Below are 20,864 nucleotides of genomic sequence, written 5' to 3' on the forward strand. Positions count from 1 at the left end.
CAGGCCCTATTCCTATTTCCATGCAGATAGATGAGAGGCCTTCTAGCATAGTGGATAGCTGATTTTGAAGCCAGGAAGACCTGTATTCAAGTCCTGCCTCTGACAGTCTACCTCTATTACTAGAAGCAAGTCTCTTAGCCTCTCTGTAGTCTCTTGTTAATAACACTAAAGTGTCAAATTTCAGATGATTTGCTAATTTCCATTGTTAGAGGTAGCTTCCATATTAGCTAGCCACCTTTCCCACCTGCCCAACAACAACATTCTCTCTTCTTTTTTGTATGTGTGTGTATATATATATACATATATGTATTGTATATCTATACATGTGTGTATGTCAACATAGAGTAAATGATATAATTGTATATACCAAATTATATATTATATTAGATATAAAATTATATCTTATTGAAAAAATTATATATTTTATAATACTCTGCATAATTATATACACACATACAGATATGAATATATACACATATATGCGTGTATATATATGTATATGTATATATATATAGTTTCTATACCAGGAATCATCCTCCCCATCCCCACTGAAGAATGAATTTTCTATCTAGATTTTATGTGGAAAATGCCTCTCCTCTCTTTCTATACAGGCATGTATAATAATATCTAATGGAGAGAGATATAAAGGATATTAAAAAAAGATATAAAGAATCTCTTCTTGGTGGGAGGACAGACTGACAGAGAAAGACAGAGAGAGACAGACAGACAGAGAGAAAGACAGAAAGAGAGACAGAGATGGCTTTTGTGGGGAGAACTTCTGCCATGGAAACTTGTCCATCAATGTGGTTGCTATGTGTATGTATAGCTTGTTAGCTATCACCTCTCTATCCATCTATCTAATCTATCCATCCATCATCTAGCTCTCTATTACTTCATTTGTAATCTATGAAAATGAGATCATCTATAAACGTTTTTAGGAAACAGAAAAATGTTAGGGATTATTGCCAATTAAGAAAAGAGTGTCTGTGCATATATTTATAAATATATACATATACATGTATATAAAATCAGACCATAAAGTTGCAAATCCTTCTCATTTTTATTTCAGCCCTGCCACCAACACATGACCTTAGAAAAACCATTTTTCTTCTGTGAGACTGTTTCCTCAGAGGTAAAACGTGATGATTTATATAGTTCCTTCTAACTCTCATATTTTATAACTCCATGATGTTAGTAAAAGGAACACACATCATTTATTAGAGGTATACAGGTTGCATCTGTCAAATCACTCAGATGCTTCCCCTACCAATATGCATCATTTCAATATACCCAAACTGAGCTAAGACTAGATTAATTTTATCCAGGCTCTTATTTCAATCAAATGTAGCAGAAGTAATGATATTGGAATTTGGGTCAATTAACATTAGACTTTGACTATGTCTGCATAATGTTAAAACAACTGATTAAAAAGGGAAAAGTTTATTTTGATAGCTGTCTAGTCTACACATCAACCCTCAAATTTGATGGGATTTTTGAGTGAATTTACTAGTTTCAATATTATATAAAAAATGACCATGACTTGTAGAGATTAGAAATTCTCAGGTGATTCAGAACTCAGTATGAAATGCTGACTTAAGGAACTCCTTGTCCTTGGAAATGTAAGGAGGAGAATGTATTCCATCTACACAGTACTGGGTCTATACAATATGTTTATAATGGTACAGTCTTTAAGGAATGCCTTTTTAAATTTTATATAAAGTGACACAGTGTCATAGACAGAGTAATTACTTAAAATGTTTTTCAAATTGATGACAAAAAAGCAAAATATCACTCTTTTCAAGATTTCTCAGAAATGAAGATGTAAACTCTGATGAGAATTTTAATGTCATCACTGGAAGCGCTCCCTTCCTCATGAATAAGTCAAATTTCAAAATTTGCAAATTTTCACCCAACTTAGACATTCATGTTGAATATTGACCATGAAGGTTATTAATCATTTGGAAAAAAAATGTTTAGAGTCTTCAGGTCTTTTCTTTTAGGTCAAAATAAAAGGAATTCATTGAATATAACTTTAAACATTATTAGAAAGACACTCATTTATAAGCTATTTGGAATATAAGATTTTTAAAATATTCAAATACTAGAGCTTTTAGAAGTTATTTTTTTCTTGAGATTTGAGGAACTCCTCAAGAAGTCAGAATTTTTCTTTTAATTCTAGAAATCCTATACCGCAGCCATGATCAAGAGCTTGACTAAGTCAGTTAATGGAGGCAGATAGCTTCAAATCCAAGAAAAGAACCAAATTTAACTTTTGAGTTTCTGAATGTTCTTGATGAGTGTAATACATTTGGAGAAAAGAATAGATCTCATTGTCGAATAAACAACTAAACCTTTTTTTAAAAAAGAAAATCATGACTGATATGCGTGTATGCTGCCTATGTTTGCATGTGTATAGTATTTATTTTTATAGAAATATTCAAGCCAATATCAAGAATTAACCATCAAAAAAAAATAACGGAAGCTTCAGCTATACAAAAGCAAACAATACTATTTTACATTAAGGCAAGTATTCTCAAACATTAATCCAAGCCCTCACTTCAATTCTGGTTTACACATAACTCCTGATTAATTAGGAAAATGAGTTCTGCAGCTTGAGGATACTAAAGGGGAGGAAAGAGAGAAGATGTGTACATAAATTCTAGAGGAAAAAGGGAAGGCTCTTCTCTGCTTCTATAAGATCTCTTCCATTTCATCTCTTGGAATTAACCCCTGGAAGATTCAGATGTGAGCATCAACTTGGTTTACATTTTAATACTGTCTGACCACAAATCAACTTCAATCCCATTTTAAACTTCACCAGGAGAGTTTCTGTTGCAGCAAATACATCGCCTTCAAGAATATGGAGCCATGAAAACTAGCTCCAATCTGAGAGTTTCTGTCCTAGGGCCACGATATCCTTTGCAACCACATTCCAAATCTTAGTGAATCATCCTGTTGGCAAACATCTCAGAGGTCACCTATTCCCAACCCTCAGCCTGGTGGACATAGGTCTACATAGGTATGGAATGCTCTACTGTAATGTATGAAGTCACTTCCCATGTGTTTCTGGGGACTGTAAACTTCTCAAGAGCAGGGGCCACCTTCCTCCCTTATAACCTTGTACTTACCATAGTGCCTTAAACACAGGAGGCACTTAATACATGCTTCTTGCTTTGGGATGAATTGGTTATATTGTCTCTTTTCTTCCCCAGGAGTATTATGAAGGTGATTTAGAACTGAAACTTTAAGTTTTAATGTATACTTGTTTTACATCTGTTTTTTATTGAATTTAGCATAATTGGGATAAAGAACAGTAGAACAGCTACATAGTGGTTGTTGATGGGCAAGATTAATACGTATGCCATAATGTCAGTTTGTGGTATTTTTTTGGGAAGATATGCTCCAATTTCCCTTATTTTTAATATCTACAATGAAACATGTTAGGCCTGCTAAACTCTAAACCTTGGAGGGCTATTATTTTTCTTTTATTCAATAATATGAATTCATTTTTATATTCATATATGTGATTTAAGTAATAAAATAATGTATGGTCATTAAAGGCAAGGACAGTTTAAGTTTTGTTTTATATTACCTGCACCTACCATAGGGCCTAGCATAGAGTAGGTGCTTAATAAATGTTTGTGGCATTGAATTAAAGACTATTGATTTTCCCCTTGTTGTTCTCCATGTCGTAGCATTATAAAACAATAATAAAAGAATTCCACCCTTCCCCACCCTCACCATCTTGGTTGATGCTTTTAAGTTGATAGAAAATCTAGGTATGCTTGAAAATATATTGTATCCTCAAGATTAAGACTAAAGTCCCTTTAAGAGCTTTGAGACTATGAAGGTTTCTCAGATATCCTGAAATTGAAGAGCATTTTGTAATTTCTGTACCTCAGTTTCCCAAAAGAAAAAGAAAATGTTAAAATCAGCAAAATATCGTAAGAAGGAAATGTTTCATGAATATGATTGAAGATTGCTCTCGATGATAAATATTAGAAATGTGAATGTTAAAAGAAAGAATGTGATTGTTTCTGTTAGAATAGATTTCTAGCTGAATAATTCAAAGTCCTGCTAACTTGTCATTTTGTGACTCCCCAATCACCACATATGTTGGAGTGTTATCAGTAATAAAAGTGCCCATTTGATCAAATATGTATGTGGATGCACAGTAGGGACAGTTAACAATACTGCTTTTTAATCTGTATCTATAGAAAACATTTAATATAAGCTCTAATGGGATTATAGAAATACATTAATATTTAATAGTGTACTTTTAGTGTACTCACTGTGAAAATAGCACATTTATTTAGACAGGAATTTTATGTCAAAAGTTTTTTTTTCCTTTTAAATATCTTCATTTCTTTGATCTGCAGTAATTATGTTCCTAAGGAAACCAAAATACCAGTGTTTTTACATTATTTCTCATCAAAAATCTTCTCATTTTTATTCATATTTCCGAGGTTCATCTGAAGTGAATTTTTTTTTTGTAAAATAAAAAAAGACATCAGAGTACTTGGATTTGTAAATTCTCTACATTTTCTTGCATTCGTGTCTAGTGCACATTGCTTGCCGTTCAATTCTCCAAGTGCCTTCTTCATAAGTACAGTGGCATATAGTGCACTCATCTGTCTTCACCTCTCTTCCAGCAGGGATGACAGTGGTTTCTGCAAAACAGTTTGGGCCTGAAATACAGCAAAGCAATTATAGGTTATAGCCATGTAATATATGAATTTATATGTAATATCTACTGTCCCTTCTGGAAGATTCAGTAAAAAATATAAACACAGAACATTCCACTGTGGATAGGGAGAGTCCTTTCATTGGGAAAACATGGGGAAAGTTGTGCTTTATAATAATTCCAGTCATTGAAAGTTATGACTAGAATGGGCCTTCCCAATTATTTAGTGCAAATCCTTAATTTATCAGATGAAGAAAATGAGGGCCAGAGTTGAGATGACTTGTCCAAAGTAAGTGGCTGGGATGGAATTTAAATCCATTAGAAGGTCTTTAGAGGTTGTCATTCTGAAACCGTATGACCTATTGTCAGGATAATGGATCAAGTGCAGACTCAGAAATAAAGAAGGGGATACAGAATAATTGCTGGACTGCATACATAGGTAATTTCCGTATCAAAGATAAGACTGACCTTGACATATGTTAGCTATGATAATAAACTATTATAACTAGTAACAAGTAATGAAATAGTATAATTAATTATAATCATTAAAGTGTATTAATTAGCATTAACTAATCATGCTAATGAACATATGATTAAAAACTCCAATTTGGCTGAAGTGGAGGATATTTATAGGGGAGTCATGAAGAAATGAAGCTGGATAGGTATGGTGGGGCCAGATTGTGAAGGGCTTTGACAGCTGGTAACAGGAAGTCACAGTAAATTACAAAATATGTAAATAACGCAATGGGAATGATGTTTTAAGGAAAACTATCCTGTGGCATTATGGATGATGGATTAAGAATGGAAGGCTGAGTTGAAGGCCAAGAGGACACACACACACACACACACACACACACACAGGGTATGAATGTATAATAGATTTAGTCTGTTCTATATGAAAATAAAGCAGAAAGTAAATTGAAGAATGTTTTTTAAAGGAAGAACTTGGGGATGGAGATGGATTAGTTGAGAAAAGGAATGAAGGGAAAAAGATGATTACATGATGTGTAGGCAAGGAGATTAGTAGAATGGTGTTCACTCTAAAAGAAATGAGACAGCTAGGAGATGAAACAGTTTGGAGGAAGATGCTATAAGAACATGGTACATTATGGCTTTGCTGTAGCAGCTACACATCTTCATGGAGATAGCCTATAGGTAGTTGAACATATAGGGCTGGTCTAGAAATTCTAATATGGCCCCAATACACATAAAAGATAAAATCTGATGGTATGGAATAGATAAGTTCTGAGAAGTAAGCTTAGAAAGGGAAGAGTAGAAGACTAAATTTCAGGATTTTAACACCATTCAATATTTTATTACATCATACAAAAAGCAAAACCAGAGACACTGTCTTTCTTACATTATTTTGGTTCCTGTCTCCCACAAAAATCTGCTAAAAGATGTAATATCCTAGAAAAACAACTATAAAGATTGTGAAAATAATAAAAACTTTAGCAAAGTTTCGGGGTACAAAATAACCCACATATCATTTCTACATATTTCCAACAAAAATAGGCAGCAAGAGATAGAAAGGGAAACTCCATTTAGAAACACTCTAGAAAATATAAAATATCTGGGAATCTATTTGCCAAGACAAACTTAGGAATTATATGAATACAACTACAAAACACTTTCCACACAAATAAAACTAGATGTAAACAATTGGAAAAACATTAATTGTTCATGGATAGGATGAGCTAATATAATAAAATGACAATCCTACTTAAATTAATTTGCTTATTCAGTGACATACCTATCAAACTACCAAAAAACTTTTTTATAGAATTAGAAAAAAATATAACAAAGTTCATCTGGAAGAACAAAAGTTCAAGTATATTAAGGGAACTAATGAATAAAAATATGAAGGATGGAGACCTAGTGGTACCAGATCTTAAAGTATAAAGCAATGATTATTAAAACTATATGGCACTGACTAAGAGATAGAAGGGAGGATCAATGGAATAGACTTGGGGTAAATGACCTCAGTGAGCTAGTATTTGATAACCCCAAAGATCCCAGCTTTTTTTGACACAAAAACCTGCTATTTGACACAAAACTACTGGGAAAATGCGAAAACAGTATAGTAAAAATTAGGTTTAGATAAATATCTCATACCCTATAGCAAGATAAATTCAAAATGGGTAAATGACTTAAATATAAAGAGAGAAATCATAAATCAATTAATGAACATCCAATAATATACCTGTCAGATGTATGGGAAAGGGATGAATATAAGGCCAAGCAAAAGATAATAAAATAATAAAAAATAATAATATAAAATTATTTATGGAAAATATATATATATATATTTTATAAAAAAATAAAAAGATAATAAAAATAAGATTACAAAATGTAAAATGAATAATTCTGATTATATGAAATTAAAAACTTTTTGTACAAACAGAACCAATGCAACCAAAATTAGAAGGGAAGCAACTGAGAAAACTATTTTTATAATAAAAATCTCTGACAGAGTTCTAATTTCTCAAATTTATAAGGAACTAAGTCAAATGTACAAGAAAACAAGCCATTCCACAATTGATAAATGGTCAAGGGACATGAATAGACCATTTTCAGATAAAGAAATCAATAAGCACACGAAAAAAAAAAGAGTTCTAAGTCGCTCCTGATTAAAGAAATGCAAATCAAAACAACTCTTGAGGTACCACCTCACACCTAACAGATTGGCCAATATGACAGTAAAGGAAAATAATAAATGTTGGAGGGGATGTGGCAAAATTGGGACACTATTACATTGCTGGTGGAGTTGTGAATTGATCCAACCACTCTGAAAGGCGATTTGGAATTATGCCCAAAGGACTTGCCCTTTGATCATCCAGTAATACCACTACTGGATTTCCCAAAGAGACAATGAAAAAGGGTTGTCCAAAAATATTTATAGCTGCGCTCTTTGTGATGGCAAAAAATTGGAAAATGGGGGGGGTGTCCTTCAATTGGGGATTGGCTGAACAAATTGTGGTATATGATGGTGATGGAATACTATTGTGCTGTAAGGAATGATGAACTGGAAAATTTCTATATGAACTAGAAAGACCTCCAGGAACTGATGCAGAGTGAAATGAGCAGAACCAGGAGAACATTGTACACAGAAAGTGAAACATTGTGGACATGATTTATCACTTTAAAAGATTACCCTATTACAAATATGAATAATATAGAAATAGGTTTTGAGCAATAATACATATATAACCCATTGGAATTGCTTGTCAACTCTGGAAACAGAGAGGGGAGAGAACATTAATCATGGAACCATAGAAAAATATTCTAAATATATCAATACATTTTTAAAAATTAAAAAAAAATAGATGTAATGCATTCTTCTATTTTTCTGGACTAACTAAAATTAGGTAAATTTTTCATTAAAAAATCAAGCCTAGGGATGATAGAAATAACATTGATCAATGGAAATAACATTGGGCTATGAAGCCAGAGTAGGTATTATTTCATTCTATGTATTTGTATCCTGAGTACCTAGCAAACTACCTGATATATTTGGTGCTTAAAAGAAATGCTTGTTAGATGATTCAGAAGACCTTGAGTCAAATCCTGTTTCTAATACTTACTCTGTTTAACCTTGAGACAATCATTTAATATTCCTGGATTTCCATTTACTCATTTGTAAAATGAGGGGATTGATCTAGATGATTTCAGAGGTCATTTCCAGCTTTTGATCTCTGATCCTATAATCCTCATTTGCCATTTTAAAACTGTCTCAAGAAAACTTTTTTCATTCAGCTTTCATGGATAAATTCAAAAAAGTTATTTTAAAAGTCACTACATAGGAGAGAAACAAAAGAAAGAAATTAGAACCAAAGAGAAAGGAAAGCCTGACCTGAAATTGATGGTCTAGCATAGAAATAACAATCTTCACTTCAGTTATGTAGTTCTTCTCCATGGCCTCTATACATAATATGGTCTGTCTTGCCTTTGAACCTTGGCTCCTAGGGTTCTGTGCCACTAGAAGCAGAACTAAGTAAATCCTCCTCTTCCAGACAGAACTTTAAATAAGGGAAATCTGGTATGTCAACCACAAAGTTGATGCCACTTTTCAAAGTATGACTTCTTCAATAAGGTTAACAATTGTATAATTTATATTCTTACAATAAGAGATAGAGACATATTTCATTTGTACCTAAAGCACCAATACCTTACCCAGTGATTTTTCTATTGGCAATTGTAGAAAGAAATTAATTAATATTATGCTTCCCCCTCCAAATGTCTCTATACATATCTACTAAATCATTTGTTAGATTAAAGTTTTCTGTGCCAAAGAACTTGAATGGACAGAGGAAAAACAGAGTGAATATATTTCTCTTTAACTATGAAGCTTCATAGATAGTGTAAACCCAAATCACTAGCCACAGGTCAAATTCAATAATATATGTGAAAAAACATTGTTAACTTTAACATATTAGAGAAGCAAAAAGTAGCGTGATGTCTTATGCTTTCAAGGATAAAAGAATTCATCTTTGCAGTCACTAATAGAGATCACAACACTATTATGGCATAGCAGATGAATCTCTAAGAGTTTGTGGATCTGAAACATTCACTGCCCTTGGACCCAAAGAAATGACTGTTTTTAGGTTAGCTATGTAGGTTGTAGCCAACAAATCATTGTGAGATCAAATGAGATAATACATATAAAGTGTTTTGCCAATTTTAAAGGGCTTTGTAAATACTAACCATAATAATAACGAATAAAATATCTTGATGTATAATAATTATAATTGTTATAATTAATTATAATCATAGAAGCACATAACATTATTTCTATCATTATTTTTGCTAATTTTATTGTATTAACTATGAATATATTATAACAAATATAATTATTAATGCTTACTAATAATTATATGGATGGGTTAGCATCAATTCAGATGGCTAAGACTATTAGAGCAGGTGAAAATTAATTTCAAATAAGTGTCTATATTTCATTAAAGAGGTAGATTCTCTTTGGTTCTGGGTAGTATATTTGAGAACTGACATTAATAAGCTGGGGCATTTAAAATTAATTAACTAATTCAATTCAATTAATTAAGAATATTTTTCCATGATTCCATGATTTGTGTTCTTTCTCTCCCTTCCCCTCTCCTTTATCCTGGAGCTGACAAGAAAATCCCCTGGGTTATACATGTATCATTGTTCAAAACATATTTCCATATTATTAATATTTGTAATAATAGAGTGATCATTTAAAGCCATAATCCTTAATCATGCACTCATCAAACCATGTGATCAATCATATGTTTTTCTTCTGTGTTTCTGCCCCCATGGTTCTTTCTTTGGATGTGGATAATGTTTTTTCTCATAAGTCCCTCAGGATTGTCCTGGATCATTGCATTGCTACTAGTAAAGAAGTCCATTATATTTGATTGTGCCACAATGTACTGTTCTCCTGGTTCTGCTCCTTTCACTCTGCATCAATTCCTGGAGAACATTCCAGTTCACATGGAATTCCTCCATTTCATCATTCCTTTCAGCACAATAGTATTCCATCACCAGCATAGACCACAAATTTTTATCCATTCCCCAATAAAGGGAAACTCCCTAATTTTCCAATTTTTGACACTATAAAAAGTGCAGTTATAAATATTTTTACAAGTATTTTTCCTTATTATCTCTTTGGAGTACAAACCCAGCAGTGCTATGGCTGGATCAAAGGGCAGGCAGTCTTTTAGTACCCTTTGGGCATAGTTCCAGATTGCCTTCTAGAATGGCTGGAACAATTTACCACTCTAACAGCAGTGCATTAATGTCCCAATTTTGTCACAACCCCTCCAACATTTATTATTTTCCTTTATTGTCATATTGGCCAATCTGCTAGGTGTGAGGTGGTACCTCAGAGTTATTCTGATTTGTATTTCTCTAATTATGAGAGATTTAGAACACTTTTTTATGTGATTATTGATAGTTTTGATTTCTTCATCTGAAAACTGTCTATTCATGTCCCTTGACCATTTGTCAATTGTGAAATGGCTTGTTTTCTTGTACATTTGACTTAGTTCCTTATAAATTTGAAAAATCAGACCTCTGATAGAGGTTTTTGTTAAAACATTTTCCCCAATTTGTTTCTTCCCTTCTAATTTTGGTTGTATTGTTTTTGTTTGTATGAAACCTTTTTAATTTGATGTAATCAACATTATTCATTTTACATTTCTTATATTCTCTATCTCTTGCTTGGTCTTAAATTCTTTCTTTTCCCATAGATCTCACAAGTATACTATTTTACATCCAACCATTTTACTTGTAATTTCCCTCTTTTTATTAAAGGCATTTAACCATTTTGAATTTATCTTGGTCTAAGATTTAAGATGTTGATCTAAACCTAATATTTCAACCATACTGTTTTCCAATTTTCCCAGCAGTTTTTGTCAAATAGTGGGTTCTTGTCCCAAAAGCTGGGATCTTGGGTTTATCATACACAATCTTGCTGAAACTGGGGCATTTCTGATGAGAAACAAGAAGGATATGAGTAATGGAAAGCAAAGTAGAAGAGAAAAGTTTGAAGGGACCAGGGGAAGGGAATGCACACACAACAGGATTGTTTATTGTGAATGTACAATTCTTCACTAGAGCTTTATGCGCAAAAACTTTTCAGCTTCTTCAAACTGAATACAAATTATTTTTCACTGCCATGACATTGAAAACCCGAGGTCATATCTATGTCAAAATGAAGCATTGGGGTAGTGCTTATTATTTTCATTATTATTATTCTTGAATTATTATTTTAACTTAAATGCATTTTATTGCCATATTTCCCACTTTGTACTGTATTTTTAACTCAATAATAAAATAAACTATCAATAAGAGGAGTGCCTGCAATCATGAAATTGTATATTTTTGGAAGTCTTGAAGTCACAGTGGCACAATCTTATAGGTCTTTTTAGATGCAGATAATTTTGACAAATATACTATTTCTTCATATCACAGAAAAAAACAAACTAATGAAATAAAAGTTCAAATATCCCCATTTTATAGATGAGGAAACTAAGGATTAAGAATTTTTAAGTGAGTTGCTCCAAGTTCGAAAGCAACTAATATATATGTTTTTGAAAATGGCCCCTAACTTTTTGTGATTTCATGGTCTAAGGTAGGGTGCTGAGGGAACTCTTCAGGAGTCTGATAAAGCCTGTGGATTTCTTCTCAGAATTATATTTTTAAATACATAAAAATACATAGAATTACCAAGGAATTCAATTATTTTGAAACACCATTATCACAATACTAAAAAAAAAAAATTCAGAGACCCCAGCTTAATATCCTCTGAACTAGAGAATTCCCAGAACAGAGATTTCATCCATTGAATCCCAGCAATTTTATAATTTTTATAGTCCTAAAGAGCTGCTGGGATATGGAAAGTATTGGTAGAGGGGAAGTTCTTTGAGGCAGGGGAAAGTATCCAAAACCCAAAAGAAAAAAAAAATAAAAGCTAGAAACTTCCTTATGACCTTTGATGCAGATTTAGAACCCAGATTGTCCAGAGTTCATTATGACCCAATGTCTCCCAGTGAATTATTGGAGCTGATCTAGATCTAGTCCAACCCTCTTATTAATTCAGCTTTTGTCCAGTGCATACAGTATGCTTTTCCTCATCCTTATTCTCCTCATTTTAAATGCTCCTTTCCTCAAATTAACACATATATACTTAAATGTTGACATGTTGTATTTCTTTAGGAAAATGTAAACTCATTAGGACATTGTTTTTCATTTGCCTTTTAAACCCCAGGGCTTACCACAGTGAGGACTTGCAAATATTTTTTAATTGGGATTTGAGATTTCATTATTATGTAGAACACTTGATAAGGAAACTCCCTTAACCAATGTAGACTGGTACTTGCTTTGTCTTAGTGGCCTAGGGCAATGAGAAATTTAAGAATGTTACCTAGAGTCCCTGAGATAGTCTGTGTAAGCCAAATTTGAAACTAGAGCTTCTTGACTCAATCAATCTCAAGCGCCCAATTAATCCCCAAGCATTTATTATTATTATTAATTATATTAATTACACATATAATATATATTATTATATTATTATTAATAGCTTACTATGTGCCAGGTATTGTGCTAAGAACTGAGGATCTAAAGAAAGTCAAATAAAAAGTCCTTAACCAAGAGATGCTCACAGACATATGGGAGATAAAATTTATATAAATATATATATACAAGTTTCATGTGTAGTAAATGAAAGATAACCTTAGGAGGAAAGGTTCTAGAAACTGGGTGATACAAGGGAAATGGTGATATTTTCAATGTGGTATTTGAATTGAGTCTTGGAGGAAGACTAAGAAGAGGAGGTTAGGAGTGAGTGCATTCCAGGCTTGAGGGATAGCCAAAGGCATTGGAAGAGGTGATGGAATCTCATGTCTGGGGAAGAGCAAGTAGTGCAGTTGCAGTAGTTATGAAAGAGTACAAAGTATAAGAAGATTAGAATGATGGAAAGGGGCCATTTTGAATTGTCAAATAATGCTGTCTTTCACAAAGGGGATGGTTTTTTGATGTATTGAGTTGGATTGAATGAGGAAAAACAAAGTTTGGAGTGAAATTACTTGCCGAAAGTAATAAAGGCAATAAGGGGTAGAGCTTGGATTTTGATCCAGGTCTTCTGGCCAAATTAGGATTTAAATCCATTCTTCATGATTCCCAGTTTGAGTGATCTTTTAAACATTATTGATCACATACTCCATTAATATAAAAATTGAGTATATATTCTCATTATGTATTCTTTTTATAAATTTTATACATGAATGACTATATCAGTAAATAATTTTATCAAATAAATTCACAAAAGTAGAAAGAAGATAAAAATTTTAAATAATTTTAATTTTATTTATAAATGGTACAAAAACATTTTTTGCTCTCATTAAAATATAGTACATTTAATGAATAACTTTTTTTTTGTCTTGGTTTAACCCTTTGTCATACAGTGATTTGTAGGGTCTGGTTCTGTTTTCAGTTTATTCTGATACTGGAACATGGTCATCAGAGCAGAAAAGAGATAAGAGCAGGGTCCTATTCCTTTAGAGCTTTTGGCTATCTTTGCTATAGCTCCTCTCTGCTGGTTCCAGCCTTCATTGCTTCTCAGAGCTCAAAAAGCATTTCCTCCATCCTTGGCTAGTTTGGCTAACTGGGTCCCATGGCAACTCTCAGTCTCTGCCCACCAACTTTTGGGAGTTGTGGAAGGTTTCATGCTCCTTGAAAAGCAGAGTCTGCCAGTTTGCATATTAACAGTGAGGGCAGGAGGAAAAGAAAGGTGATAGAAGCAAAGGATAATTACCTTCCTTTATTGTCCCACCTAGAAGGAGCAACCTATACTGGACACAGACAGGGGAAGAAGAGAAGTAAAGGCAGGATGTAGCAGTACTTTCCAAGTTTCTAATACACCCCAATGTATGGTCTTTTGTACCTCACTCAATGATTATTTCATCTAACTAATATTAATTTTTCTCATGGTACACTCCATTTCAAATTCATTAGTGCCTATTTAAAGTTTTGAAAGTTCCTGGTTTAGTGTTCTTCAGGGGCAATACAATAAAAATTGACAAGGAGGGGATGTTTCCCAATGAAAGAAGATTATGACAATCAAAGGTGATATAATGATTTCCAGAGTCAGAAGTTGATGCAGAAAAGCAAAAGAATGGATTGATATTGACAAAGATGCTGAAATCATTACTAAAGGAAAAGAATACGTTAAATATCACCCAAAGGTTAAAAGACACTGTACGAAAGTAGTGGGCAAAATAAAAATTGAGAAGAATGTTTCAGCTTTTGAGATGATCATTCACATAAAAGACTATCCATTTTCCTGTCAAAAATGAAAAAACCCTCAACATATTAAATGAGACTGACCTTGAATAATTTGAAAAATTAAGTTATTCAGAATGCTTTTTCCCCTAACCTTTCCTAAAAATGAAGTTTTATATTGCATTAATAAGCATAAGATAATAGACTGCTTTTGTTTAATAGCATTTTGAATGACTCTTCTACACTATTATAAAATATGCAAGAATTTTTGCAGGGATGCATATTCAAAATATTATCAAATACAGATTTAGCAAGTTCCTTAATTTCTTTATGCATTATTTGAAGGACATTAAATAAAATGATTTCTTTTTCTTTCTACCCCAAATGTAATCTTTTCTCTTGACAATTTTTGGGGTCATCTCTCCAAAATAAGCTTTTCTGTCTGTTCCCTTTCTTCTTGGGTCCTTTTGCAAATGTCACCCTGAGGAATGTTAACTAAGAGATCAATAGCTCATTTTCATCACAGAATCAGAACATCATCTGTTATTCTTCAAGTGCAAATGAGACTACTGCGACGTGGTATTAATATCACAGGAACATGGTTTGCATTATAGCTATACCAGACTGTCATCTTCCCTACCAGATCGTAAGCTCCTTGAGGGCCGTGTCTAGGTTTTAATCAACTGTGTTTCATCATGCCTTACAAATTAAAAAAGAGTCTAACTCTTACAAATATTTGTTGAGTTGAATAGAATATTGTGAGCCAGTTGCAATAAAAACAATCACTCAACAGGAAAAGATAAAAAATGAAATAGGAAAAATATAGAGGGAATGGAATCAAATCTAATTCTAAATTATAGTGAGAAAACATGTTTCAGGAGACATGCTTAAAACTTACTTTTAATGCATTTTCACTAAACAAGTTTTATTATCTGTACTGTTAAAGAGTTGGGAGTGCTTTCAGAAGGAAAAAGTAAAATATGTGATAGTTAATTTAAATTACAACTCAGTTAAAGAGCAGTGAGTTAACCTGTGGCTTAAAACATTAATTATTTGGAGTACAATATATCGAAGTCTGCTGCAGCTGTAATGAAAATAGAATAGTGTTTCCAGCTCAACAACAGGTAAAAATATGTTACCAATGTTCATCCATTTTGGGCTTTCTAGATGTGAAAGACATATTTATTTATTCATTCATTCATTCATTCATTCATTCATTCATTTATTTATTTATTCAAAATGCTTATTTTCTTATAATCAATACTAAGTATCAGTTTCAAGGCAGGAGAGTGGTGAGGGTTAGGCAATTGGGGTTTTTGTCCAGGATCCCACAGCTAGGAATTGTCTGAGGCCAAATTTTAACCCAAGACCTCCTGCCACTAAGCCTGAACCATCTAAAGAAATATTTTCAACAAAGCCCAACTTCCTTCATAATGTCTTCCTTTTAATGATTGAATCACACATCTAGAACTTATTTGACAATGCCATTTTATAGGCTTGTGGGGTCTAAAATTAATACACAATAACTCAAGTGCTATATTTATAAGATTTATTAAAATTAAAAAAAAAAACTAGAGTAAAACCTGTCTAACTCCACCGAGAGGAAGAAGAGAGAGGGAGGATTCACAGCAAACTTAAATACAATCATGCAAACAAGAGGACTCAGGAAAAGGGGAAAGGATTCTAGGTGACGCAGAAAGGAATTTTGGATAATGTCATTTTTAGGATTTTAAGAATTTCCAACTATACAGGCTCTAGGTCTTAATGCTGGTCAGAGGAGACAGCTCGTGTTTCCAAAAAAGAAAATGGATGTATACATATGCATTTTCATATAATACACTTTAAATTTATAGTTAAATGTACATATATTTATATAGAGGTATATATTTATTACATAGATAATCATATTAGCACACACACCTATATATTTAACATGAGTTTTCCCAAATAAACTTTTTATCTCCAAAAATTACATTAGGCTGATCAGGAAATTATTGCAGGCAGCTTTGAATTAGAATTACTTCTTTCTTTATCATTTTTATTACTGCCTCAAATACATAGAGATAATTTTGTTAATCAAATATATTGTCCTTATAAGGTATCTTATAAGTCCCATTTTGAATGAATACCACAAAAACCTCCCAGTAAATTATGATTATTATATGTCCCAAAGTAGATAAATGCAAAAGAATTTAATTAAAATGTAAATTTCTTACCTATAGCAGAAAACAGCTGATTTCTAATTATCAAGGAAGACTATCTAAGCGTCTTAACTTATGAAAAAATTCCTGGCAATAGAGATAACTAAGGAGAAGGATAATTCAATTCCATACTTCTCCCCTACAATAACATATCTTTCTTTACAAAACACATTGCATTTAATTTTTACCACAGTACAGTCTGAGATTTATAGAAAAGTAACATTATTCTTTGAAATTAATAAATCAGGTTGCCTTAATGGGCTAAAATTAACATTAAAAGACCATGAGATCAGGTACTATATTGTGGGTTCCATAGATATTCCATATTATATATTTTTTAAAACTCTTCCTTTCTCTCTTGGTAATGACTCTAAGACAGAAGGGAAAAGACTAGGTAAACAGAATTAAGTAACTTGCCCAAGGTCCGAGAGCTAGGAAATATTTTAGGCTATATCTAAACTCAGATTCTCCAGACTACAGATTTGGCATTTGATCCACCGAGCCTCCAAGTTATACCTAGGCATTCTCTTAGGAGCACCATCTTGTGATAGCTGAAATGTTATGAACACAGCAATGAAAGGTTGAACAGAATATCTGATTTTAAGGAGAAGGAAACAGATGTAGAATGATTATATCACTGAGTAAGCACTTAACTTGATTGACTTCTTGATGGCTAGAGAATACCAGGATTTCAACACAGATTGCTTAATTAAATTAATCCAAGTCCAAGACCAAGTCTACTGCCTCCTCTACTACAGTAACTTCTTCATTATCCAGAAATTGATCTTTTGGTTATGCAACATTTATGACTCACAAAGATCTATGCTCTCTTTTTCTTCATGGTCATCTCTGTGTGTGTGTAACCACAAATATACAAATATATGCACACATACATACACATGCATTCTCATACATACATACATACATAGAGATTTCATATTAAGCAAGGGAATGGACGCATGCTGGTTTGTTATTTGACAGTACTGATCCTTGCATTTACTAGGAAAATTCTCATGTTACTTCTTCCCATTTTTGCCTTCTTTCTCACTCCCTGGAACCTCCCCAGACAGCTGCCTATATAAATCTGCCATGTATTTCCTGATCTGAAAATGAGATGGTTAAACTAGAAGCTCCTTAAGGTCTCTTCCAACTATTATGTTCCATAAGTGTTTAGTTTAGAAGATGTCATTTGAGAACAGCTTAGATGTTCAAAAGCCCTGAGGCTTATCTGTTTTCACTGTTGGAAGAAAATGGCTTTCACTAAAGTTCTGTAATAATCACGAAAGTATACCACAAGTGGCCCAGAAAAGATTTTCAGGCACAGAACACTTCAATCTAACTTTGTGCTAACTTCTGTCTCGTTTCTATAAAATGTGAATTTGGATATTTTAAGATCATAGAATGCTAGAGTGAGAAGATATCATAAAGTCTGAATCTTCATTTAACAAAATGAAGAAACAATATTCTGCACATGATTTTGATGAGAAAATTTGAAATGATTTGTCCCTATGGTAAGTTTTTTTTCCTTTATTCCATTAAAAAATGAGAAATAAGAAATAAGAAAAGAATAGTTTGTGTGTATAGGAGGCACTCTTGTAATCAAAACAAATTTATAAAATGACTGGTCCCTTATATTCAGGTAGTAGAGGCCACTTCTAAGTTTCAAGGTTAATTCTACCAATTCCTAGGTTAGAGTCTTTTCTGCTATACCATTTTATTCCTGGACAATGAGGCAAAAGTCCTCTCTTTGTTCTTGGTACTTTGTTCAGTTTTCCTCAAATGGGGATAGATTTTTATTATATCATGGGGAGAGACTCTCCTCTCTTACTAATGGAGAGGGAGTAAACAGGGTTTTACCCACTGGATGGATGTGTTTCTCCAGTGAGAGATTGAAAGGGAGAAGGGAAGGAAAAGGATGTGAAGGAAAGCTGAAAGTTCTGAGGAAAGATGGCTGTGTCTCTCCTTCCTCAAGGTTGGCTGACCTTAGAGCTTTGGATTACTCAGAGAGGGAGAGACAGGAGGAATCTGTCTACCTCTCTTCCCAAGGACACACCACCAATTATATCCTGGAGTCTTGAGTGTGGGTTCAACTGCTGGGAAAGATGTATCTCAGACAGTCCTTTCAGGGGCAAGGGTTTTTGTTGTTGGACCCTTCCCTATAAACTCATTGACAAGCTGGTTTTTTGCTTGTCACAGATGAAACAAGACTTTGGTCTTATTCACTATTCACTCAACCTCTATCTTCTCATGAAAACCCCATCCAAACTAAAACTGACATAAACTGAAATTCATTTGAAAAGGTGGGGAATAAAAGGGTTGGAGGGATAAGGCAATAGGATGAAGGGATAGGAAAACCCTAAATACTATATTCTATGGTACTTGGTATTCAAAGGTCCTTGGCCAGAGGCTTTGTGCCTCAAGCCTTATTCCCAACACCCTGCCCCTTATCTTCTTACACTATATTAACTTAAAGTAATATCTCTATAAATCTATCCAAGGAAAAACAAAAAGGTGGAGACCCAAAAGGGAGAAGGCAGATTGACTCTGCCAAAGAGTCCAACTGACTCCCTCTCAGTCTTGAGTAGCTTGTGAACTTTAGATTACTCCATCCTACTTAGTCTAACAAAAACAGGAATGTCTACTCCCATACTTAAGGATTAAATATTTAGGAGGATGGCCTATGACAGACATGTGCTAGCAAATGACAAATCAGAAACAACTGACAGACCCCTAGGCTGTCCTAAGCCAAACTTAAGCTACCATTGGTACATGTAAGATGCAGGAAAGTGATGTAAAAACCATCTATATATTTTGCGTCACTTGCTCTCTTGGGGTGCTTTTGGGGGAGAGGTGGCTCTGGCTGGCAGAGTGCTGAGCGTTTCGGCATCTTGGCATGGTGGCAGCTATTGTCCAATTTGGCGGTGAGTTTTCCTTGATACTATTCTGGGAGATGCTGAGTAGCCTAGTTCAGGTGAGGCATCTTAACTGAGCTCTCTCAGAGTTTAGGCTGATTCCTTTCTCCTTTTTCTTCCAAGCACTATCCTCTTAGAAAGTCTCTAATCTTCTACAAAGACCTCATGGTGGAGGTCTTTGAACTTCCCCTGGCACAGGCCAGGCAGGAGAAATCCTATACCCTCCTTCTCTCTCTTCACCTTAATTTCTTCCCTCTATATTAAAATCACCATACATTTCCAACCGACTTGGGTATTTTATCTGGGATTTTCTCTGGAGACCAAAATTAATTTTGATTTAAGTTACAACCCTAAAATTATCCTTACAAGCTGCAGTCAAGTCAAGGGGGGTTATGAAGGATTTCTGGTAGAAAACAGGTCCTCAGCAATTAGGAAATCAAGACCTTTCTCCCTTCTTTGGTTTCTGATATCCTCTGACCCTCAGGAAAAAGCTCCTTTCAGTCTCCTTCCAAAGCTGGAAGTCCCGCAGTTGCTCCAAATTCTCTCTCAGCATTCAGTTGTTTTTTGTAGAATCCTCAGTTGACTCTTCACTGCCCCCAGGCTAGTCTGTCCATCAGACTGCAGGATCCTATTAGGGTCTCTTTTCAATCCTTACATTTGACATGTAACAGATGATTAATAAATGTGTGTTGAATTGAACTGAATACATAGTAAAAAAGTATGTAGGGGATCCACTCTTTCACCAAATGTATCACCTACTAAATGTCTATATTGTCTGAAATTCAAACTTTTGGGTTACATTATTTTACTAGTCTCTTTGGCTGTCCTGTCATATCTCCCCTCCCCCCCATATCTATCCAAGGTCAGCTGCAGTGTATGTGAACCCAAGAGTCCTGGGCGTCTTTGGATTATGGATTACATTGTGAATAGTATTCAGTCCTAGTGATTGACCCTCAGAGATAATTTTTCTTTGGTTTCATGATATTTCTAAGCTGGTGTTAATTCTAGAGAGACTGCCACAATAAGACTTAGGTATAGCCCATGTCATGGGCTATACTTAAGAAAGAAAGAAAAAAGCATTGATTTAGTTATTATGTGCTAGGCACTGTACAAAGCACTGGTGATACAAATACAAGTAAACAAGATAGTCTCTGATCTCAAGGAACTTACATTCTAGTGGAGAAAATGATACCTAAGGAGGACCTGGAAAAGGGTGGGAGGTTACACTTGGGATGTAATGGCATGGCATTGCTGGGAAGTAGTTTAGAATGCCTGAGACACTTCAAGATAAGGTGAAATCAGACATAT

The 20,864-nt window shown here is 33.8% G+C and overlaps 1 protein-coding gene across 1 annotated transcript in view; it reads right to left on the minus strand.

Annotated features, from left to right (window-relative positions):
* Positions 1 to 1,044: 1,044 nt before the first annotated feature.
* The window catches only part of VWC2 (von Willebrand factor C domain containing 2), a 223,404-nt gene continuing 203,584 nt past the window's right edge, over positions 1,045 to 20,864 (minus strand). Inside the window, exon 4 of the mRNA XM_001379691.4 lies at positions 1,045 to 4,688. Coding sequence (XP_001379728.2) covers positions 4,537 to 4,688 — 152 coding nt within the window. The 3' untranslated portion in view covers positions 1,045 to 4,536. The remainder of the gene's footprint in view (positions 4,689 to 20,864) is intronic.

The sequence above is a fragment of the Monodelphis domestica genome, chromosome 7 (assembly GCF_027887165.1).
Source record: "Monodelphis domestica isolate mMonDom1 chromosome 7, mMonDom1.pri, whole genome shotgun sequence".
Taxonomy (NCBI): Eukaryota; Metazoa; Chordata; class Mammalia; order Didelphimorphia; family Didelphidae; genus Monodelphis; species Monodelphis domestica.